We start from the raw sequence: 24624 nt of genomic DNA, 5'->3' as shown, positions 1-24624 counted from the left end.
GCGCTGCCCCTTTCTTCCCCCCTTACCTGTAGAAGTTCAGTGGCTCCGTCAGCCAACCCGAACTCCCGGAGCACTCGCAACTGCAGCTCGTAACTGACGGTGGCGCCCTCGCCGCAGTTGAGGGCGTACGCTCGTTGCACTTGCTCCGTGTGTCTCAGTTCCTGTAGCCTCCGGATCATCTCCTTCACCACCGAGAGCTGCGGCACTGCAAAGACGGACATCGGCATGAACACGCAAAGGCATCAAATGTAAACATCCTTGAGAACTGTGAGTATTTGTGCTGAGGCAACTGAGGAAATTCATCAGTTCAGAATCCGGTGTTTCCCCACGCTTCATCTTTCACAAACACGCTATTTTTTTAAAGTGGCCGTTTTGATGCGCTTTCATGGGATTCTTATTTACTTTAATGCCATCATATTAGGAATGGAGACCCACAGTCATGGATATACTTTGTGGATACTTAGTGAACGGCAGGAAAAGACATGAGTTAACACATGAAAACTCAACACAATGAGCAAACTAACGCAGGTGGTGCTGCCAACATGAGCCAGGAGTGAAACTTCAAAAAAATAAATAAAATAAAACAGTATTTGATAAGGTCTATCTAAATTGCAGATCTGCACCTATTGCAGATGGGTCTGGAATGAATCTATTAAGATAAACATGAGTTTCACTGTATCCTGAAAATGAACGAGGACAAGAGAAATGTCGGTTTCTCGACAAAGACCTTACCTGGGATTTCATTGGCTACGACTGACGGAGCAGCCACCGAGTTAACGGTCATCTGCTGGTGGTTCACCATGTGACAGCACTGCGGCACGGCGTTATTGACCATGTAGAGGGTATCTGGGACGTTGGACATGCGTACAAGTCGCAAACGCACCAGATCAGTCTGCTCCACCATCATTTCATCCAGCACCAACTGAGGAGACAGAAGGCAAATTGGAGCGTGCTTGCAAAGACTTTGCTAACGAACGAATCTGTCCGGCCTGTTGGCATGTTCATAAATAGACACCGTTACAGCTCATTAGGCGAATCCGAAAATTGTTATAGAATGTCATTTTCGAGCCAGCATAGCAACAAGGGCGCTTTGGAACTAACAGGTCTGCAGTGCGCGCAATCATCTGACGGCCCAATCGATGACTGTCCTACCTTGGCTTCTTCTATGTATGGAGAGAAGAGGCGAGGGCGCACATAGATGCCGGCGTTCTTCTGCCTCAACCAAGCGTTGGCTTTCCCCCCTTCCGCCATTGGCAACATGTCGGATGGAGGAGTGCTAATCAAACCTCTTTTGAGCTGTGGATGAGAACAGGCTATAAGACCACCATAATGCAGCCCGCAGACATTGGTCGGAAAAGACAGGGAAGGAGCGCTAACCGCATCAGAGAGGACATCGCTGTGCGGAGGCAAAATGTGCTCGGTTCGAATGAAGGGCAAGAGGGGGGAAAGGATGTCCTTAAGCTCCTCCACGTCTAGGTCTCGCCTCTTCACTCCACGCTTGTTGACGCTGTGGGCTGTGCCGCTTAACAGATTGGGCTCTGCTCAAATGTGAACATGGACGGACAGACAATGTAATTAGTCCTTCGTATTCATATGCTTTTATTCTCAAAGTATTACATGAAGTGAGTTGTTAGCTGTGAATTGCCAATTAGTTTAGCTTTCAAAGACAACAAATGAGCTTTCTTGGAGAACCATTTTCTACACCACGTACACTCATTAGGGTCACAGGCGAGCAGGTGCCTATCCCAGCTAGCAAGAGGCGGAGTACACCCCGCACTGGTTAGCAGCGGGCACATTTCGACAAAACCATACACACTCACATTCACAACCTAAAGACAACTTAAGAGCCGCAGTGGTTCTTAAGCTGGGTTTGATCAAATCGAATCGTGCCATTTATGAGATGGCTAAAAATGGGTGGATTTGACAACTTAAATCAAATTCCACAAACACAATATTAATCAGAATGCTGTGTTTCAACTAGTGGGCCTGCACAGAATGTATTCTTAAAAAAGGTTTGGGTTGACTTCCCCTTTAAAATTTACCATGGAAAATCCCATTTGACAAGGTCCGACACCTATATCTCTGCCAAATCTCGATAGATCAGTTAGTCATTTTGTTCCGCTAATCAATGATCACCACAGCAAAAAGGGGATTATAATTCTCAGAATCCACAGAAAGAAAATGGCTATGTTATGCCACAGTGATTTCATGGGTGACAAATGTTGAGTGGAGCACTGCCCTGCGTTTAGGTTCAAATTCGGCCACTGTTTGATATGCTTTTAAATACATTTTGGAGGCTTTAGTAAGTGTGAAATGTCCTCAGAATCATTGGGGGCTGTGCTCGGAGGATAATTATACAGTGTATTATCTTACCCCTGTCTGCCATCCTCTTAATAAGCTGCTGCTCGCCCCACTTAACAACATACTTGAGAATGTCCTGCTCACTGGCCTGCAAATGAGACGAAGATGTGAAGATAGTGGAGAGGAGGAGGAGGGGAGGGGGGGGGGGGTCAGGGAGACAACATAATTATCAGGACAAGGAGGTCAGATATTGTCAGGGGGGATAAAAAACAGCTGAGGATAAGGTGACAGTGCAACATGTTTGGACAGTGTTCCAGCAAGGTGCAAACCCGGTTGGCTTGTGTAGTTGGATTACAACATTTCACCTCAAGTGTCTGGCCAGAGTCCTAAGTAGCTTGGCAGAAGTGATGATAGTCCAAAAGCTGTTTTACTTTGCCAATGCCGCACTACATGCTGAAGGAGGTATTTTAGTGAGCAGCAGATCACTACCGGTTTTATACATAACTATTTGGACAATGACGGAGAGTGTTTGATTTTGCATTCATACATCACCGCAGTTCGAACAGAAAAAAAAAAAAAAAAAAAAAAAAAGATGTGACAGGCGTGTAGACTTTTGGTTTTCGTTAAAGAGGTTTTTCCATTCAGAAATTACAACCATTTTATGTAGACTACCTTCATTTTCATAGGGGAACTTATCTGTAAATTGACCTTTTTTCCAGTCAGGTCCTGTCGCCCTTCCTTTAGTTCTCAGTAAGATAAAAGCATACTGGATTGAGATCAGAATATTTAATTCATTTGCTTTTAAAAAATCTGACGGTGACTGCAGTGAAAGGTCTGGCAAAGCATCACCAGGGAGGAATTTGCTGAGCTCTAAACTTGAGGATTTTCATCAAGTATTAAAAATTGTGGTTATATTTCGAATTATGTCACGTTGTCCTAATATTTTTTGATACCCTGAAAATTGAAGTACGATGGAAAAAATGGCTGAAGTGGTGAGCCCCCGCTTATTTGTGGTTTACTATTCACAAATTCAACTATTTACATTTCTTCGTGTGGAACCTATTCTTAAAAAAAAAAAGTCTGCTATTCTCTGAAAAACTCACCTATTCGCTACTTTTGTGTTCTTTCTGCAACACTATGCCACAAGATGGCGCCAAAGCTGTGGTTTATAGGAAAGCATTAACTGGTCAGTGTTCATGCTGTCCACTCGCCACCTCGCCAATAGCAAATTGAAACAGGGTTCAGCGATGAGAATACTACCCTGGCAAAGGGACAATTTGGCTGATCAAAAGTTTTTCCCCTGTTTTGTAAAATTGTAAAAGTCAGAGTCATAACCTTTCAGTCTCAAACAAGTCCCAAGCAAGACAAGTCAAGTCCCCATCAAATTTCAGGTGAGTTGAGTCAAATCATTAATTAGTTCAAGCAAGTTGTAAGTCAAGTCATAAAAACAAGTTCATTTTGGAATGTCAAACATTTTTTTCATTGACCAGAACACAAAAAGTACGTTTAGATCTAAAAAATTAACCCATTAAGTACGTGAGCGCATAACCGCGTTTCTACCACTAGAGCCGGGAGCACTGCTGCATCTTTCTACCTTTAAAGCCGGGAGAGCGGATACGTCTGTATCTTTTTTTAATCCAATTCTCCGTCTCTTAGCCAATTTAATGCATCAGAATATACACGTGACTGTGTCGCGGAATTTTTTTCGAGCCGTAGGCTAATGGCGGATGCCGTCGATCGCCGGGAGCTCTGAAATAAGTAACGGCAGTGATATATGGACGACGCGCTTGTGGACTTTGAACCAGTGGAACCAGTGGAACGTGAGATGAAATGGTTTGTAGACAATGACGATATTGACGTCTATGTCACAAAATAGAGGATGGTAATTACCACTCAAAATTTTTTTTTTTTTTAATTAAAATAGTGCTTCTCTTGCACTGACGTTATTTTTACATCTTTGATTGAAACAGTAAATAATAATAAACTCTGCCTATGTGAAAGCCACATGTCTAAGCTCTCTAATTCTTTTGGAATTACGTTTCTGTCTGCTACAGGGGCTGAGATATGAATTATTTTGTAAGTGTTGAATTTCTGGGAAAACTTCAGGTTTTCAAAGGTACTTCCAAAGGCGACCTTAGGTTTTGGCGATCTGTTGAGAAAGGCGCTTTAGGCCTTAATGGGTTAAATGAAAAAAAAAAAAAACTTAGATAAAACTATACACTTCAATTCTCTCTTTCAAAATCCAATGCGCTGGCGTACTAAATCAAAATCATAAAACCTCTGCCATTGACCAAATACTTCTAGAACTATGAACGCATCGGCCAACGTTTGAGTCGGCTGTAAAAGAAGACAAACAGTTTGCTCACCTGTAGGTAGTCTGACTGGATTGCGCTGAGAAAGTGCTCCTTGCCGAGCTCATAGAGAACATCTGAGGTGACAACTTGGCTGAACTCCTCGCAGAGGAAGTGCATGGCCTGCCTGTGTACCCACTTGGAGCCATAGGGTTGCGAGCTCCACTTGAGGATGGGCACGAGTGAGTCGAGAGACAAGCTTTCCACAATAATGTCCTCACAGCCTGTGGGGCGACAAATGTGGGAAGAAAGCCAGTGAGACACATTTCCACGTCGTCATTTTAAGGATTTCATTCAAGAAGATTTTCAGGTGAAACGGTTGAAAGCCATTCACAAGGCACACGTCAGTATTTTCCCCCCTCCTGTTCACGCAATCACGGAGTCTCTTTCAACTAACTTCCACATCCTCCTTGCTGTTTCTTAAATCAGAGCACATACCAGAACAGCAGGCAGTGGTTTAACTCAACAACACGTCGACTCACAGAAATGCCTTAAAAGCTTGATGGTTTTTTTTTTTGCCTTGATGAATAAACATGGGCACCTGAGTAAATGTGACACGCACTTTGAAAAGGTGTATACAGAAGTGTGCATGGCTTAAACACGCATTGAAAAAAAAAAAACAAAAGAAAACCCACAGGAGCATTTCATGACATTTCCACAGGTCATCTTAAAATGGCACACGTAGTTCAATAAGACCGTTGATGTTCAAAAACAAGGTCAATGGACAAAAGTATTGTTAAACACCTCTGAATCCACCATTTTTGAGTAATTCCAACTCCACATAGTGGTACCTCAAATATCAAGCAAGAAAATATGCTTCAAAAGTCAAGTGTTGGAGACCATAGTGAGGTAGTGGTTGGTAACGTTGTCACAGTTGAGCGTTTTTCAGTTCAAAACTTGACTCAGGCCTTTCCGTGTGGCGTTTGAATGTTCTCCCCAAGCTTGCAAGGACTTTATCTCAAACTCTTGAGTTCTTCATGCATTCCAAAACAATTAAAATAAACTAAATTGTCCACTAAGAATGCCAAAACATTATATAAGGCATTGCCCAAATGGTTACAACCAAATTATTTGAGGCAAAATATGTCATTTTGAAATGCAAAAAAATTGGAGGTTTACCAGTTTTATAGAAAATATTATGTTTGACTCTGAAAGTTCTATTGTATTTTCTTCCTTTCAGTTCCTGTCCAATACTTATGTCCATAGACGCACTTTTAAAATGTATTTTTATGTCCATAGACGCACTTTTAAAATGTATTTTTAAATAAAAAAAAAAAAAAAAAAATCAAACAGTATGCAAATGCACGTTAGGGAATGCAGTTCTTACAAAGATTGGATAAGCTGTAGCACTTTGGGCACTTTTAGTTTTATCAGCAAGTTACAGAAACAGCTGTTTAGAAGGAAGGGGGGAAAACCCAGAACAGTTTGGAAAAGCGAAACAAAAAGCACTGGCGCTTTGCCTTTTAGTCAGCTATAAACTAAATGACTGCTCTAGTTTCCCCGCCAGCTGTGTCTCCGACTTTGACAATCTTCTCTGCCGTCTGTCTTCTTCAGTCTTTTAGCTCTGTGCATCCTTGGCCACACATGCACAAAAGTAAACACTTGCAGCCAGCAGCTTTGCTCCACATTCGCCCATTAAAATTCACAGCAGCCTCCTATCTAGAGACAGCGCTGTTATTATGAATTGAAAATAAAAAATCACTGTTATAGCCAATATGAAATCTCCGCAGTTGGTAAGCCCACAACTGTTGTACAATTGAGCGATTCCATTTGATGAAACCTTACTTGTTATTTTGCGGCGCCCCGTGTTAATGGAGCACACAACCGCTAAAATCACTTTAAATGCAAACCGCAGTCAATGGCTTGTAAACAAGCTCGCGGATGTAAATCATGTGTGAGCATCACTCCGGCGATGCCACTTTTGAGTGTACCGGGCTACAACCACAAGCAAGAGCCTGGATGGCCAGCGAGGGCGAATGGAAGGCAAGAACAAAACCACACCAACCCTCTCTGCAGGGCACTTGAAAAATTAATCAGGCTTTTAATATTGCTTGATAGCTAGGTGAGGTAGAAATCATAAAAGGGAGACATGTCTGGAGGGTAAATAAAGACGTATGCTGGCGCTCAGATACTGCACAACCACCTCCATGCCACGAACTCTCACAGACAGCAACGAGATGCCATTGAGGAGCATGGGATGGCGATGACAGCGTGACAGATGATGAGAGGATATTGTCCTCATCTGCCTCCTGAAATAAAGCCTCTCTGCTGCCTCCGAAAGAGTTCTGGTGTCCACTAAAGCCTCCAACTGCTTCAGTCTTGTTTTAGAGCCAGAATGACATCTTCTGACAGAGCAAAAAAAAAAAAAAAAAAAAAAAACGGCTACTTCAGCACAATTTCACTGAAAGTCACACATCTGCACTCCATCAAACTGTCCCAACATTACAGAATAAATATGAATCATGTATGCGGTGTAATGTGTGTTTATCTGACAAAAAAAAAAAGAGCCCCTAATGTGCAGAGGCTGTATGTAATTTACTGATTAACGCAGCTGGCAGATCTGACTGCATGCATTTACAAGAGTGAATTTGTTCAAGTGATATGACATGAACACAGCCCCAAAGGGAGCTACGATAATATGGATGCTGCTCGCATATTTACTGCATTGTAGCAAAGCTCACTTCTGGGCATTAATGACACATACTTCAATGGTCTCAAGTGCCATTTCACACAGCATATTGAGGAAAGTTTCAACCTTCAAAATCTGACTTTTTTTTGTTTTGTTTTTCATTTTTGGCAAACCCTATGTAGGTTATGCTAACACATTTGCTTTAAAATACAATACAATACAATTCTATTTATATGGCACATTTCATAACTGCTCTAACCATTTACAGCAGTGGTACACAAGTAACACTGGTCTCATTATTTATCACACATAAATCTAACATTGCATCCTTAAAATGATACAATGAGATTTTTTTTATCTTTCAATACAAAGAATTTTTTTTTACAAACAATGCTTAGGTGAGCAACGCAAGGAAGTGCAAGAAATTGGGCTGGACGTCACTATTTTACGACAACCTAAAGTCACAGTTAATTGCTTTGCGCCACGCAACGCATTTAACTCAAGAGGAACAGCAGCCTAATGTTAAAAGTATATTAATAAAAAAGTATGAAATATTTATAATCGATCTGAAATGTACATATCTGGTACAGATACATATAGCAGTTGTGGTCGAAGAGACATATGGAGCACCGATTCCATAAGTGTTTTCTTTTCTTTCACTTCTGCACTCTCGCGCGTCTTTGCATAGAGTCGGTAAACTTCATCAGTGGCCTGTTGCTTTAAATATTGCTGCCGTAAAGGATTAGGGTAACCTATGCTGAAGGTGGTTCGAAGGTTGCATCGAGGCACTTTTCCTAAGCATTTTTAGAATTGAAACAACCTTTCCTCCAAGTACTTCCAGGTCATTTTGCTCAAAAAGGAAAGTACCTAAGCAAAAAAACAGAATCATAAGAGGCCCACAGAGATTTTAACTGATGGTGGCCATATTTTTTTTTTTCTTTTTTAAACGTTACAGACTCGTGAATGTCAGTCCTCTAAGAAAAATAACAGTTTTCAGTATCCATCAGGACGACTGCAGTGTGTAATTTGTAGAGCACATTGAGCTGAACCTGAGTGTAAATTATAAGTCAATCCGACTTCTGATTGCTCTTGATATCTGTATAAAAAGTCATGGCACAGTGGATGCAGTCCATTCCAAACTGCCACTCAGCAATGCAATAATTCTGACACTGACTCTATAGACAGCAGCTGTGGAGAAAGATGGAGCGCAATGGAGAAAATCTGAATCGCACTCTTGCCATGTCAGCTGCCACCATTCACTTAATAGTAAATCCACAAACGGCACCAAGACTTTAAAATGACACCTTACAGCATTCAGGGCTGTTGTGAAAGACGTGTAAAATGGATTTCAAAATGGGAATAACAGGAAGCTGCAAAGCAGACAAGGATGGCGACTTGGACAGGATGACATTGGGTGAACCTCAACTATCTCGCCACATTCCTCAGTCCTCACTGAGGTTTCATGGGAACTGATTAGTGGTGCACAGCTCAGTGGGAGAGGGGGGGAGATAAAAATACCCACTGAATTGAGAGAGCTGTGTTGGATGGCACCATTTGCTTGCTCACTGGCAAAGCTGAGTGACAGCGACAGCACATCTCCAGGGTGCGAGATGGTGTGTGATCAGCTGACTGTGTTTGTTTACATCAGACCACTGCGCGCCAATAGTCGACAGACTTGTGATTTTTCAGACCATGTATCAGAGCAAACTCTGTGCTGTTAAAATATTTGTCACAGGCATAAATTAGAGCCCATTATGTAAGAAGTGACATTGTCTTCACAGCTTCTACTTAAAATGACGCATTTAGCTGCCAGTCCCAAGATAAAAAAAGCTCTGTCAAGTGGGAGATGTGCAACTGCCGTAGTACTATTGCAAAACTAATTTGCACCAAAGGTATGAGTTGAAATAAGGCAATAAATACAGTACATTGGATAGGTGATGTGAGAATCAGGTAAAATGACTTCTCAAAGTGAAGGAGCTGAGGTGGAAGACATCACATTTGACAGGGCAGGGCCCCATTTTTATGTTATACAGTAGACCTTAATCTAAATAAAATAATTTAATCGAGTATATTATGATACGGTACGACCACAAAACACCACATTAATGGCGACGAAGCAGCGAAGCAATTCTTCCAGCCTCTATTTCCATTCTGTTCCAAGCTGCTGCAACTTCAACACCTCTGACCTGAGACGGCAAGCTGTACAGCAGTCTGGGCGGCAGAAGTCATACTTGGAATATTTTAACATGTGATTAATCTCCCTTGAAGGGCGGAACATTAAATGGAATAGAAGAACTCCTCACCGCATGCATGTTTGAGACACCAACAAAAGTTAGGCCACAGAGCTAGTTTTCAACAAAACAGGCTTAAGATGAAATATATTGAAACTCATGAGTGGTTAATGACATTGAGCTAATCATGCATTATGACTTTGTGCGCATGTGTGCTGTTAATGTGATCACAATGACTTACCCTGTGCCAGCATACCGAACTCCAAGAATAAAGCGATATGGTAGAGCTCCATGGCCTCTTCTGTGCGTGTGCTGGCCCCCCGACCCCCGGAAACCAAGGCTTGTACTTCCCCGAGGCTGCCCGCCGAGGGGCTACCGCGCAGAACCAGTCCCAGCTCCACCACGTCTGTGTACATGCAGTGGAGAATCACCTGCACGTATTTGCGCGGGATGATGGACTCATCCAGCACAATACGGGTCGGAGTCTGCAGCGTGCGCTCTGTCATCTCCTCTCCTGTACGAATGCGCCTCTGCAAAAGGTTTCTAAAGAAAGGGGAGCGCGCGGAGAGGATGGCCTTATGAGCTCGGAGGTCCTCATCTGGGGTGCCCGGTCCTCCACCGCCTCCTGAGAGAGCAGCTGGAGCTCCAGCACCTCGCTCGTTGAAACTCTCGACCATTTCGAAGTCCGAAGAGAAACTCAACAGGGCATCATAGTAGCACATGTAGTCAAACAAGCCTTTCATATCTGCTTCTAGGGAGTTGGGTGTACCAAATTCCTCACTGAGCTGCACCAGCACGTCCACATTCTGCAACCTGGAATCCTCTGCGCTGCTCACCCCAAACTCTCCCGTGTACAAGTAGTGCAGTAGCGCCGAGAACATGGGCACGTCGATGCCCGCCGTCTCGATGTCCATGTGGACCTCCGCTCCGTAGCCGGGGGATGAGGACAGCAGAGTCTTGAAGAAGGGGCAGCGAGCAGCCAGGATAGCTCGATGCGCTGGGAAACAGGTCCCTTGGAAGATGAGGTCCACGTCAGTGCAGTACTTGTGCTGATAAAGGGCAGCCAGATCCCGAGGCAAGCTAGGGGCCTCAGCACGTGCAAGGCTGGCCTGGAAGCTCAGCTCCTTTAGGGCCGCCGTACCCTCGTACTCCTCCACCAGGGCATTCGTGTCCCGGACGTCCCACCCGGACAGCAGCTCACGCATCTGCCGGGCATGATCCGCCGAGCGACTGGATTTTCTTCGTTTGATGAACCGCCGTTTAAGTGTGGCCAGGCCGAGGCTTTTCTTCTTCCTGTCGGCGGGCCGCTCATGGCCATGCTCCAGGCTGTAAAGCTTAGACTCCCAGGCGTATCCCTGCTGTGAGAAGGATGAGGTCCCTAGAAGGAACACACAAGAAAAGGTACTTAAGCTTCATCTTCTGCTCAGTGATACAAAACAGTGAAACCGAGTTGCATTGTTGGGTCAAAGATAACACATCAAATGGCATTTTTGTTTTTCTTCTCAAGTTAGAAAGGCTGTCGCGCATCTCCCGGACGCAGCTACCAAAGCAAGAATAGATGGCATTCAATGTTAATGAAATAAAAACAAGAATGTGGTCACAGAAGTAACTTGAATCTGACAAAAGTCATAAATAAACCAATAATAAAGGAATGAAAATGAGACATTCCTGTTGAATTGTGGTTCAACAGATTTATAAAAAAACAAACCAAAAAAAAAAAAAAAGAGCTTGAAACAGACCATGACAAAAATGATGGTACACTTAACTTAATATGCCGCACAACCTTTTTTAGGAAATAACTGCAATTAAATTTCATTATCAATATAATATAAATATAATTTTTGTAACTTTCGATGAGACTTCTGCACCTCTCAGCAGCTATTCTGGCCCATTCTTTAAACTGCTCCAGTTGTTACAGATTTGAAGGGTGCTTCCTCCAGATGGCATGTAAAAGGTGAAGTCAACCCAAACATATTTTTTCCAAGAATATGTTCTATGCAAGCCCACTAGTTGAAACAAGGCATTCTGATAAATATTGCGTTTAAGGAATAAGAGTTCATCCACTCATTTTTAGCCATCACAGGGGGGCGGCCATTTTGTCCCTTCTGTCGACAAAAAAATGACATCATTCACAACTACTCAGGGTTTAGGTAACGACCAATCATGGCACTAGAATTATCTGCCCATTTGAGCACTGAGGCTGCACCATTCAAACTATTGACAGTTATCCTTGGCATCAGAGGGGACTCATATGTTTGGGCAAGCTCTGTAAGGAGATCCTCTCTTCCAATCCTTTTCTCAATATTAATCAGTATGGCCCAAATATTAATAATTGCTATGCATTGAATTATCTGTAAGACAGACAAGTTTAAGTGAGCAACTCGAGAGTACTAAACAGGGTTTCCCTATGTGAATCTCAGCAGGATCGGCCCGGCCAAGAAATGCAGGCCTTGGGCAAAAGGGGATTTTAGAATTGCACAATTACATATCTTCCTTTGATAATAGGTTCCTCAAATACTTCGCAGGGAGCTCAAATGCAACATAAGACACACATCAAAAAGTCCCCCTAAATAGCAAACATGATTGTGTGATGGCCCAAATGTAGAAAACAGCAAGACTTCAAAGGCAAGAGTTCACGCTGCTGGGAATGACAAACACTGATGTGGCTGGTGTTTCAACTACAGTGTGTATAAGCAGCGGAAAAATATGGTGACATCATAATGTAAGATTCCAGTAAATCTAACTAAAAAGAAGTATAAGAAAGAAAAACATATTGCACTTAGTGTTTGTTGCTCTGGACATTCCATTTTGCCATAATCTTGGGATGTTATGATTCTCAACCGCCTGTGTGCCAAGCATCATATTGGAGATACCATACCGCAGTGGAAATGTGGTTCAGTAAAGAAATCAGAATGAGAATGCTAAAAATGTTATATTGTAACAAAAATAATGGAATTTCTGCTACTGGAGGATGATCCTTTAAATGTTTAATTTGGGATAGAAAAGGTGAATTACAGCTGTTCCACAATCTTTTGAATACAAAATGCCACCCATTTGGCTTTAAGGAGAAAAAGAAAGGAAAAGAAAAAGAAAGAAAATTGTTGGCATCAGTTACATTTTTTTATTTTTTAGATCAAGTAGAGGAAAAAAACGACGGAATCGTTGAATTCTGCGGAGGGGAAAAATATGGAATAATGAAATACAAACAAACCCACTACACCACTAGTGCTTCGTTAAGACTACCTCTAGCTTGTATAACAGCTTACAGTCTCTGTGGCATGGACTTGTATCTCAATCATTGGCAAAGGTTTGCAAATGTGTGTGCATGTAGCCAATGTTTTTTTGTGAGGGTTCGTTGCTAAGACGTTCGGTCTTAGACTCTTCAGGGGCTCGGGTTACATGCGCGATCATACTTGCTACATGGGTTAGTAGCAAACCTGAATTATTCAAAAGAGATGGGGATAACAATGTGGCATGATCAAATATTTATTCAAATATTGACTGAAAGGCATCAACTTTTTTGTTTTAACACTGAAAACATAAAAGCAAACTCAAACACCCTACAAGTTTTACAGTTTTAAAAACCTGACCATATCTGTTTCCTAAGGGAAGAATAGTTTTGAAATACGAAGCCAACCAACAACTCAGAACCAGTTATGTTAGACCAATAATGTCCCACTGTATATTGAATCATAGTGCATTATATTTACCAATAAAGGTCTGCTGGGTCTGTGCGCTGGCTCGTATGCGCGGGGAGCATGAGTGTGGATAGCTGGATCCATTGGCACCCATCCTCACGTCTCTTCACTTGCTACGTGGGGGTCCCCCCTCTTGCTGAGTCATTCTGCTCAGGCGATGGCGCTCCCTTCCCTTCCTCAGTCGCGTGTCCGCCACGGATCCTCTGAAGACTTCCCAGAGCCCCGGGCCCCGCCTGCCATGTCTGAAACGTCTGGAAGAAGACAGATGAGAGGAGAGGAGAGGAGGAGGCAGAAGTGAGGGAGAGGCTTGTATGCAATAAGATGACTGAGTTTAAAAAGTAGCTGAGTAAACACCCATGCAGGGATAACGAAAAATGAGCTGACAGTTTGAAAAGGTAAGAAAAGGATACAGTCATCAATGTTTATGTAATGACATTTCATATTATCTTTCACACCCTTTCAGCAGCATTGGGCCATTTATATGCTAAAATTAGTGATGAAAAGATCTTTAAAAAGGTGTGATTGGCATCAATGTTGCAATTAGGGCTGCCAAGTCGACTAATCATGACGACGCAGACGATCAAAATCGTCAACAGTTAGTTTTAATATTCGACGCGTTGTCTATTTATATATTTATTTATATGGCGCCTTGTTCTCACGCGTCTGGCGCTGGCTGTTTTCCTGTCTGCAACGCAGCTGCGCAGTAGTGGTAATCCGGGTCATTTGTCATGTAAACAGAAGCATTGTGGGTAAAGCAGTGAAAGGGCCAATTCGTATTGGCAACAGAGTCCGCAGGTTACGGCGCATTCCACCAAATATACTCAATACTTTCATGGCAGCACGATGGGGATGCCCGATCATTTAAAAATAAAGGAAGCAAGTTGTGTCTTATGTCTGATTTCATTTCTGACATAGGCACAGTCGTGTCTAGAAGCTATCTCCAGTTAGCATATGCACGTTACGGTGTGGGTTTGATGTAACGTTGTAACACAATGTCCTATTTGGAATCGATACATCGATTACATTGATCTCCGTGTGTCACACGACTGTAACAGGGATAATCTAATGAACAGGGCGGAGCATGTAACGGCTGATCGGAAAATATCACGTCACATGTAAACGGGTGACCAGAAATCTTCATTCGGAATGATTGCCAACAGAATGACAAGAGTCTCCATGTAAACCCGGCTAATATCTGAGTATAAAATGACCTGTTTCAAGATTTTTTTTACGTTTTTGTCCATATCACGCACCTCTACATGGCTGCAACATCGTCATCTGCTACATGGTATTTTTACTGCTTGGCCCAATTGCCAGTAGCTTTCCATCTCCAGGGACTGCTGCTTCAACTTTAATGGCATTTGCATCATCTGTGACGTTGCCCAAGTATACTTCATTACAAACATAATTAGTGTCAACAGAAAAAGCAATTAAGTATTCCTCAATGAGATGAGACTACATAGAGAACCGGACGATAGAGGATGTGTTTTATCTCATGCTGCCATAGCAATTGATCACTGTGTCAACCCCTGTGGAGCAACGAGCCACCCAACACATCCAGAGCGTTCAACTGGGAAAGGAGCTCACTGCTTTCTCTCTCTCTTTTTTTTTTTTTGTCATACTATTTGACATGCAGTAACAGTGGAAGTCTCTGACAAACACATCGGTTGATCTTTATTTCATTAGGCTGCTTTAAATATCTTCACAGGGAATTCATTTGGACAAAATTAGAAACTCAATTTGAATATGGAGATGAGAGGAAGCCCGTGAGATATACGTATTATTGTTTAGAAAAAGCGGTGGAGGCTCTCAACAGAGGATAAAACAAAGCAACCAACAACTGAAATATATTCCACATAACTGCCAGCTTTAACTCACACGAACGAGTGAAGCAAATTTAATTTGCACTGCAGTGCAGAAGAAATGTTAAAGCACTGTCGAGCACAGCTACTGTTCTTCACTGGAGCTGGCTCACACCATTAAACAAAAAGCTGCCCCCTGACATGTTCTATTAAGCTGAGAATTAAGACACTTTTGCTGCATTCAAGACAAACAGTATTGTTGCTGTGCTGAGCCCTGACTCAGAGCGAGACAAGGGCAGTGCCATAGAGGAGTGGAGGGTTGGGGCTAGGCAGTGCTGGACTACACGTCCCTAATGAGAGGTGACAGCAGACACTCCCTGCCCCCCTCCACACATCTCTTTATACACACATGGACATATGCAACCTTTCTAGGCACTCACCTCGCTGCACTTGTCTGAATCCTTTCAATAAAAATTAGCCACTCTCCGACTGAACAATTCCGTGCAAAAATACACGCTACAATGACACTGATGTATTATTTAAATGGAGTCAAGTCACTTTATTAATAATTTATCTGGATTTCCCCTACTAGAGCAAGAGGTATGTTTCCGGGTCTTCTTCCTTTATTTACAATCCCCCAAATTCAGCAGTAGTTAGGATTTAAAATCAGACTCAATGTAGGCCATTCCTTTAACCACAGTTGAATTAAATTAAATAACCACAGTGGAACCTCTAAAGTTGAATGACCCTGAACTTTTAAGGCCTAGATACACCAATCCGACGTCAGAGGTCATGAAGCGTCGTGGCGTCTGATTGGTGTAGTGACCACCGTCGTAGAGGCGTAATCCGTCAGGAAGCGCCTGTTGAATCGTCGTGGCCAGTCGTGACAGTTGGTCACTCTGATCGGCTGTTAGCTAGCAAATCAGTGCTCGGAGCAACAACGGGAAGTGACAAATGCGGATAAACAGTGAGCACACCTTTGCTGCCTTAACCTTCTGACAAGTACAAGAGTGAGGGTTGAAGTATTTCACAATACCGTGTCAAGAACGCGGGGGTTTACTTCACGTGGGAGTTCATCGTGAGCGAAGAATATAGCTGAATGCATTGCTAACGTTTTTATAATCTGCCCCCGGCCAATAGCTTCTGGCTTCCAACGTTACAACTTTTGTTTTCGCTCACATTTTCCGTGGGCTGGACTCAAAGATCTTTTTTTTTTTTTACATAAACAAAAGGTAATTTCTCCAAAACATTTTTCGCAAATATATTACGTGAGCATTTCTCATTTGTCGAGATAATCCATTATTATTATTATTATTATTATTGTGAAATAATCATGCTGTCTAATTAGCATCTTGGTATGCCACACCTGTGAGGTGGGATGGATTATCTTGACAAAAGGAGAAATGCTCACTAACAGATTTACACAGATTTGTGAACAATATTTCAGGGAAACATCCTTTTGTGCATATAGAAAAAGTTTTAGATCTCTGAGTCCATTTGACTTCTTAAGTGGTCACAGTACACCAACGGCAGTGATACAGACGACGCGCTTGTGGACTTCGAACCAGTCGCACGTGATATATGGTTAAGATATGTTTGTAGACAATGACGATATCGATGTCTTTGTAAAAGAATAGATGATGGTAATTCCCGCTCGATTTTTTAAATTCAAAATAATGCTTCTCTTGCACTAACACTGTATTTTTACATCTTCGATTGAAACAGTAAAGATTAATAAACTCGGGCCTGTGTGAAAGCCACATGCCTAAGGTCTCAAATTCTTTTGGAATGCTGTTTCTATTTGCTATAGGGGCTGAGATATGAATTATTTTGTAGGTGTTGAATTTCTGGGAAAACTTTAGGTTTTCAAGGGTAATTCCAAACACGACCTTAGGTTTTGGGGAGCTGTTGAGCCAGGCGCTTTAGGCTTTAATGGGTTAAGCTGTATTATTCTACTCAACAGACACTGGCATGGGAAAAGGAGTTCAAAACATCCCAAGAGATTTTGCCATCTCATTAAAAATAATAATGAACAATTGTTCATTATTCCCATATTTGATCAAGAAATTTTGAGTCAAATGCCCTAATGAAGTGACACTTGAAATGAAAGGCCTAGGAGACATTTAATTCAAGCAGAACAAATTACGCATCTCAGGGCCACATTTGCCAATTAGGTCAGTCAGTATACCAGCGAATTGGGCCATCTAACTGATGGCAGACTCCGTTGTCATAAGAGCTACAGGAAACGTGAGGAATTAGCAGCGGCTAGAATAAACACACACACAGACATGAGGGAGAAGCAAATACAATGTGTCCAGAGCGATGACTCATGGTGGGCAGTCTGTGGATTACACTGGGTCAAGCACCACTACACATGTGGATTTTGTCAGCTGAGTTCCATTCAGACTGCAGATGGGAAATGATATTCTGTCATCCCGAGTATTTTGTACAGTGTATTTTTGTGTTTGTCCTTTGTGTGTCATTCATAAAGGTAACCTGATGTTCTCACTTCAAGAGTAGATTTACACACAGTTCAAGCGACACCATTTTTTGGTTCAATTGAAATGAGTCAGGGTGGCGTAAGGAGAAAATAAACCCACAAAATGGCAGATCCTCAGATCAAAATCAGGTCTCTTCCAAAACTGGATAAAAATCTGATTTGAAATAATTTAATGTGGGCCAATGCAAGCGCACATTCAACAGACAGTCATCGCAGCCTGACGGCAGCTTAATGTGGTGATTGATGCCGTATACACGGACACCTATACACAACACACCCACAGTCAATTTAAAAAAACAAAACAAAAAAAACATCCATGACAATCTAAACTGCAACGAAAGCATAGGCGATTAAATAGTAGGGGTGTCCCGATCTGAAAATAACATGGGATATCGATCGTCTGGTATAAACAGTATCGGATTATACCAGTCTACATGCAAAATCTCCAATGTTAGCACTCATATGCAAGCAGTCCATTTCAGACTCTGTTCTAGCCTATATGGGGCACTTGAGCACTGCTAGTAGCTAGCGCTGCCGCTAAATGCTGGCAACGGGCGCCTTTATATTTTTGGAAAATGCTTTGTTTTAATTTAGTTTTTATTATTTCTAGTATTAGTTTTTTTAAAAGGCAGTACTTATAAATTGCAAGAAAACAAAATGTCACAATAAGTATTGATAAAGCAAAGTATGACTCACAAACATCTGTTTGACCTTCTTCTGTGCGGCCATAGAGCAATAACCAAATATAAAACAAAACCCGAAAGCTCATGTATGAAATTAATTGACAAATATGACAACTATGTACATTTTATGCTATTACTATTGTTAGTTTTAGTTTCATAAACCTATAATGTAGTTAGGATTTTGATTTTTGGTCAAGCACTCTATTTTATTTCATTAACGAGAATGTTTTTCAATTTTAGTTTTTGTTCGTTTTCGTTAGCCAAGAACCTTGGGCTGCACAAAACGATACTAACACTGAAGGTACGCAACTCTAAATTTGGACTTGGCCTGTATAATATAAAAACCCATAAAACAATGATCTGCACTACAGCGGTGCTGTGAATGCTGCACCGTGACACAGCAGAGCAAGAGGATAACTTGTTGATGTCAGGTTGGCATTGAGAGGGTATTTCTGATCTGTCCACTTACACTGTACTCACATTTGCAGATATATGATATGTACGTGAACTGTATCCACATCTGGAAGAGGCCCGATTCCCATCTAAGGATATATCCAATTCCATGCGGCTATTTCTATTGGTGAATTGTGCCACTTGAGAGCAAACAATCTGAATGCTATCAGTTGAACCTTGCAGTGTTACCCAGTGTACCATCCAGTCTTGAACGATCGGAAAAGGCTTACTCCAATGACCTATCAAACACAGTCTTCCAGCCAATGTCCAGGGAATGAATGACAGCTCCAAAAAACAATGTATGGTTCTTTTAAGCAAACAGTCAATGTATCTTCTTTATTCCTCATTGCACAATAAAAAATTATCAGTTGGGCCAAAGTCTGACTCTTTCAAAAGCTCCGGGACAAGTACTTGCAATCAAACACAGGCTTTTATGCCAGTCATGGACTTCTCAGCATGTCATTCCAATAATGACATGTCATTATAGGACCCTAAACTGCTGACTCAAAAGCATAACCTGGCCGGAAGGAGAACCTCCATGTTGACATGTCATTTAAAAGCACCTTTCCCCCCTTCCCCCAAACATTCACACAGATTTATCCTACTGCACACGGTGAATGTTGAGTATAGGCACAGGATTATCCAGAGTGTGCACTCTGGAATCCACACCACAGATTTTCACAGATGACAGCAACAGTCACACATCTAGCAGAAGTTGACACAAACATGGAAATAATTATTCACAATGACGTTAGAAAAGGGGGCGTCAAATTTGTTTTCATCATGGGCCACATTGTAGTTATGGTAGCCATCAGGGGCCTGGTTATACCATGAATAACTGGAAATGGAACAGTACACCAAAAATAACAGTTCAGTTCTACCTTAGTTTTAAATTCACTGTTCGGTTCACAATGAGTACAGTAGAAGGACAAAATGCTAAATAACTTTTCTCTCGTGTAAACAAGAACAGATGTCATATTTAGAATGAAACAACAGATTTTCTTTTGGGGAAAATGACAGGTCTGCACAGAAACTGAGCAGATCTACTTTGTTTTCATTTTTTTCAAGAATTACCCATAAACACAAGTTTGTTTCAAGAAATGTGTATATCCACATAGAGAAACACTGTAGTACAGAAGTGGTGTTGCAATGCTGCCAAACGAGGTCACCAAACCCAGAGAATAAAAAGCATATAATAATGGCGGGGAATTTTAAGCACGCAAGTAAGAAGACATTTGCGTGAACTGAAAACGAGGTACAATTTCTGCTTCGGAATGAAAGTGTACATCACTGACAAGGCAAACAACACAGTGATCTACCATTCATATGCTTGATGTTGACAGTTACATGTTGTACACATGCAAGGGCAGCGTTGTCAAATCTAGTCACTCTAGAGCCTGGATTAAAAAATGATAGCACTTGGACTACCAAAACGCTGGTGCCGTGTGGTCAGAACTTAGAAAGTAGAAATGAAAAGAAACTTTTGTGGATATTCTTAACCAGTTTCCTTGTGTGGCTACAACAAAAGGCTATCACACTTAAGTTCCTTGAGTATTTTCTGCCTGGGAACCATAACGCTAACAACATGATATGACATTATTGATCCTGCATTTGGATATTATTACGTTAATGTATAGTTTTGAGCTGAAGTCAAGGAAGATTGAGGCAAGCTTTGGCGGCCACATACGATAGCATAGATGGGCAGATCTAGCCCCTGAGCCTTAAGTTTGACATCTCGTCATTAGCAGGACAACAAAGGCACATTACTTAAAGGGAAAACGTGGACGCTAAAATAAATTGAATTGAACATGAGCTAGCCCACAAAAAAGCATCACTGTAGTATAACAATAAACTGTTATCTACAGCAATCAGATCATAAACTATATTGTTAACACAGCCTTCAATTTTGGCAAGGCAGAGCAACACGTAGCCTGATCCACAAAGTGCAAATGTGCTAGGATAATGTTAAACAAATTGACCACAAAAGGATTATAATGAATGTTAGTCGGGGCATACAGAATCCAATAATTCGCTGTGGCTTTGTTAGCTTAACGTCAGAGCTGAGCTAGTATCGCTTGGTGGGCTACTGTGAGGGTAAGGAGGGGGGGGGGATGAAGGGGTGGGGGGCTGTGCTATGGCTTCTCGATGGAATCTTCGTCTAAAAGTGCTTTAAAGCTAAGCGTCTCAAGTCGGCAGCTGGCTCGAATTCGTAAGAATTGTTCGGAAACGCCGCTAACGAGACACTGTGTTATTAGTAGCATATCTCGACTCGAGCAGGAGGCTAAAGGTATATCGACTTCGCTCCTCGCAAATAGCATTTGATAAAGCAAGCGCGGTGCCATGTAACCGTAACAAGATAAATATATATATGTTACCAGAGTGGGTGGTAGCCGTTGATGACTGATGTCTTTATCTTCGTCTCCCCTCTTACCAAAAATGCAGCACTCCGACCTAAGTTGTCCCTGGCAGAGGGAGAGAAAAAAAAACTGCAGCTCAACACCTTCTTTTTCCAACTCCGCTCGTTACGCACGACTCGACGTCAGCGTCCGCATTTGGTCGCCAATGAGCAGTCTGGTTCCACTTTGAGCGACTTTCAGTTGAAGCGCCGATAATAGCTGCGACTAATCATTAATCTTGGATGGTTTTGTTCTCAGTTTTGGCACCGTATTTCCTTCGTAGTAGCTCAACGCCTTCTTGGGTGGTTGTTATGGCCCAGTGCTGCCCATTTTCAATGTGGTCCACAACGTCACATAAGGATTCCGGTTGTGAGTTTCAAATTAAATCAGATGTATGCATCTTTTTAAACTGAAGAAAAAGATAGGCTTGTGATAAAAATCGCTTCGAACATGAAATACATAAGTCTTTCCCGAGAGTGAATTACAACGAATAATAGCAAAATGTTTGAAGGGAATCTTACGTCTACGTTGTTTACTCTTGTTTTGTGAATCCCCTCTCTTCCTACATTTGGGCTCACTTGACAGACCCACCAACGTCGACTAGTGACTGGCCTGTAGGCCCGTCATCTGTACTCTCGCAAATTGTGCAAAAATACAGTAACGAGCGCCCTCTCGCGACTGATTTCGTAACAATGCAAATAACTTTTTATGGACATTGCTGTTATTGCCTACATACTGTATAGTTCAAAATACAGTATAAATAACTTTGCTTTGTGATTAGATGGAAATGAGTGATACTGAGAGATCACCATGCATTCTATCATCAAAACAAGTGGAAGCTTTAACATTTGAATTAAAGCAACACTACAAACTACAAGTTATCTCATTTGAAGTAATCCACATTGGAGTGTAAACATACTTTACAAGTCTTCTTGCCATGCCATCATGCACTCCTTGAATGATTCTCCCGTGGTCCTCCGCAGCTCCATCATCATGGCCATTTTTACGTCATATAGGTCTTCAAAATGGGTTTTCCTTAATGCCGTTAGCATGGGAAAGAGGGGGAAAACCCCATTCAGATCCAGGTTGGTGCGAAGGGAGCCTGCTTCAGCCCGGCGATGTTCTTCTCTACCAGGAACTGTTTGATGCTCAGGGCATTGTGAGCTCGTGCGTTGTCATGGTGAAGCAGGCATGCGTTGTCCTGCCACAACTCTCGTCTCTTCTCGTACACTAACGTCGCAGGATCTCTTTGTAAACGGTTTATCATATGGCTCATATTGAAGGGCAAAACTTTAAGTTTGAGTTTGAAATATATCTTTTTTGACACCAGAACTAGACCTTTTCTTACACCCTGCGTATACATACATTACAAAGGTTATTATTTTAGTAGACGACATGTAGTCACGTCATTTATTTCAATGGGCTGTAGTTCTCCTGATGTCCTGTTGAGGGCAACACAGGACACAATACAGTACAGTGTAGGCAAAAGCGTCATATTGACTCCAAGGTCAATTAACTTTGTCCCATTTTGACAGAATTCCAGAATTGTATACATATAAAATATTTTTAATGTTTTGAAATCACAATAAAACAACTGTGAAAATTTCATCTGGAACTTCAGTTGCTCCCTTCTTGCAGCACAAGACTGTAAAAATACTGTAAAAATATTCGTAGACATTGAAAATATTTCCCACCATGATCATTTTCACGTGGGGTTTTGATATTACATTTTTGAAAGGTCTAATACACTGATTTTGACAATTTACTTGTTGATCAGTAAGTATTAGCACATTACTGGTTATTCTTATTGCTTAATGACTCTGATCACTGGTGTTTGAATACTGTATATATTTTTTGTTATAGTGTTATTTTTTTTTGTTTGTAGTACTAGGCCCAACTACTGGAGACAAATTCCTTGTTCATTTTAACGTACTCCTTGGCCAACAAAGATGATTCAGATCATTTCTCATAATGTTAACTGGCACAAAAATTGTTGAAAATTGTTATCATAATAGACAATCACTAAAACAAGGCAAAAAACATTTATCCCGATATCAATGCTTTTTTCTGTTTCCGCAGAAGTTTTTGGTGTAATCTAACATGACCATTTCTGACCTTATTCTATTTATTTATTCTTATCATATGTTATCCTACGTCCTCATCTGGTCTTGATGAGAAATTGTCCAGTATGTTTATTTACACAAGGCTGTGGAATTGACTCCTCCCAGGATGCGGGCTGGGAATTGCATCAAAGTGTGTCTTCGTAATCTCACGGGAAGTGGGGAAGAATGTCAAGAGCAACACTTTGTCCCAACTAGAGGAGAGTGACCTGAGCTGAGCAGAAACATGTTCTCCGCTCTTAAGGCATGTTCACTGAGGGGCTCCAAAGTGATGAAGGGGTTCCAGCAGGATCACAGGTGCATCATCCAGCACAAGCCACCTAAAGACAAGATCGGGCCAGTGGTAGGACTGACACTATTGTTGTTTAAGTGAATATTACTTTTTAAACCAGGAGGTAAACAATGTTAAAGTTGTCAGCCAAACAAAGTCAGTGTGCGATAAGAGCACTTTGTGGTCTGTGGTGAGAGGATGTCAGGGGAAGTGTGCTTGACAGCTCAGGAGCAGAGCAGGGGAGATGTTTTATTCATTTCTTATCCATAAGTCAGGTGAAGGCTAAGAGATCCTGATGGAAGTGAAACAGAGCGGCCGCTTGTTTACGCCACAACAAACGCGTTGATCTGTCCTCAGGGACATGCGCATGCCTGGTATACGTTAGCAAAATACAGGAGTGAAACGGCATGAACAAAAGTATGAAGATTCAAACGTGAATGTGGGAATGTAACTTGAGGAATTGGTGAGATTGACGTGCACTTGTCTGGCCTGTTAAAGCTATGATCAGGCGGTTATTGGCATACTTCAGGACGTAACGTTATGACATGGGCACTAGTTTCCTACATGTGAAAATGTAATGAATGCCTTTTTATATTGACTTCTTTACAGCAATCTGTGTTCGCCATGTGTGTGTTTGCTGTGACTCTGCTGGCCCCAGCTGGATGGATCTTGCACCATATCCCACTCTACCGGCAGGGAGCATCTGAACAACATGACGACTGTGAAGCCTCTTGCAGTTAGACCCAGAAGTATTTGGACATTGACAGAGTTTTTATGATTTCGCCCTTAAGCAAATAATAATTACAAAACAAAACTAATAATATGCGTTAGAAGCTTTGATTTAAGAGGTTTCAGTTATGTCCAATTATATCATACAGATTATTTGCACCAGGACCTCAGTATTTGGACGAGGTAACATGATTTGAATACAAACACACTTTTTAATGGTTCAGATTGACTGACTGGAATGTGAAGACCTTGGACATCACCAAATTTGAACTTTCCTCCCTGGTGACACTGTGGCAAGCCTTCACTGCAGCAACTAGCTGCCTTCACTCTTGCCTTCATAAAGTGAAAAGCAACCTTGATTAAGTTGAGCCACTGACCGAAATGTTTTTGTTTTTTTTAACAGTTGGCAGTTGTACACCACTGTAAACTATAATCACAATAATAAACATGTTGTATTTTA

General features: G+C 41.7%; 1 protein-coding gene and 1 long non-coding RNA gene across 5 annotated transcripts in view; one reads left to right on the top strand and one right to left on the bottom strand.

Moving 5' to 3' along the window:
* btbd7 (BTB (POZ) domain containing 7) overlaps positions 1 to 22199 on the bottom strand; it is a 26246-nt gene extending 4047 nt beyond the window's left edge. The window contains exons 1-10 of one of the 4 annotated variants that reach the window (XM_086049213.1): positions 21964 to 22199; positions 21024 to 21110; positions 13223 to 13461; positions 9754 to 10890; positions 4668 to 4876; positions 2374 to 2449; positions 1378 to 1538; positions 1153 to 1296; positions 733 to 922; positions 27 to 205 (exon numbers count right to left, since the gene is read on the bottom strand). In XM_086049213.1, the coding sequence (XP_085905339.1) occupies positions 27 to 205; positions 733 to 922; positions 1153 to 1296; positions 1378 to 1538; positions 2374 to 2449; positions 4668 to 4876; positions 9754 to 10890; positions 13223 to 13304 (2178 nt within the window). In that variant the 5' untranslated portion in view covers positions 13305 to 13461; positions 21024 to 21110; positions 21964 to 22199. Of the gene's footprint in view, positions 1 to 26; positions 206 to 732; positions 923 to 1152; positions 1297 to 1377; positions 1539 to 2373; positions 2450 to 4667; positions 4877 to 9753; positions 10891 to 13222; positions 13462 to 21023; positions 21448 to 21565; positions 21654 to 21963 lie in introns of those variants that run through there. The other 3 variants (XM_086049214.1, XM_086049215.1, XM_086049211.1) reach the window with 3 other exon arrangements.
* LOC147137484 (uncharacterized) lies at positions 21214 to 24624 on the top strand. Its single transcript, XR_015089274.1, has 3 exons — positions 21214 to 21413; positions 23273 to 23507; positions 24045 to 24624. It is a non-coding gene; the product is annotated as an uncharacterized LOC147137484 (long non-coding RNA).

Source organism: Filicampus tigris, chromosome 13 (assembly GCF_054856515.1).
Source record: "Filicampus tigris isolate MCC_2025a chromosome 13, RoL_Ftig_1.0, whole genome shotgun sequence".
Classification (NCBI taxonomy): Eukaryota; Metazoa; Chordata; class Actinopteri; order Syngnathiformes; family Syngnathidae; genus Filicampus; species Filicampus tigris.
The sequence above is the reverse complement of the archived record's forward strand: the minus strand, read 5'-3'. Positions and strand labels throughout refer to the sequence as shown.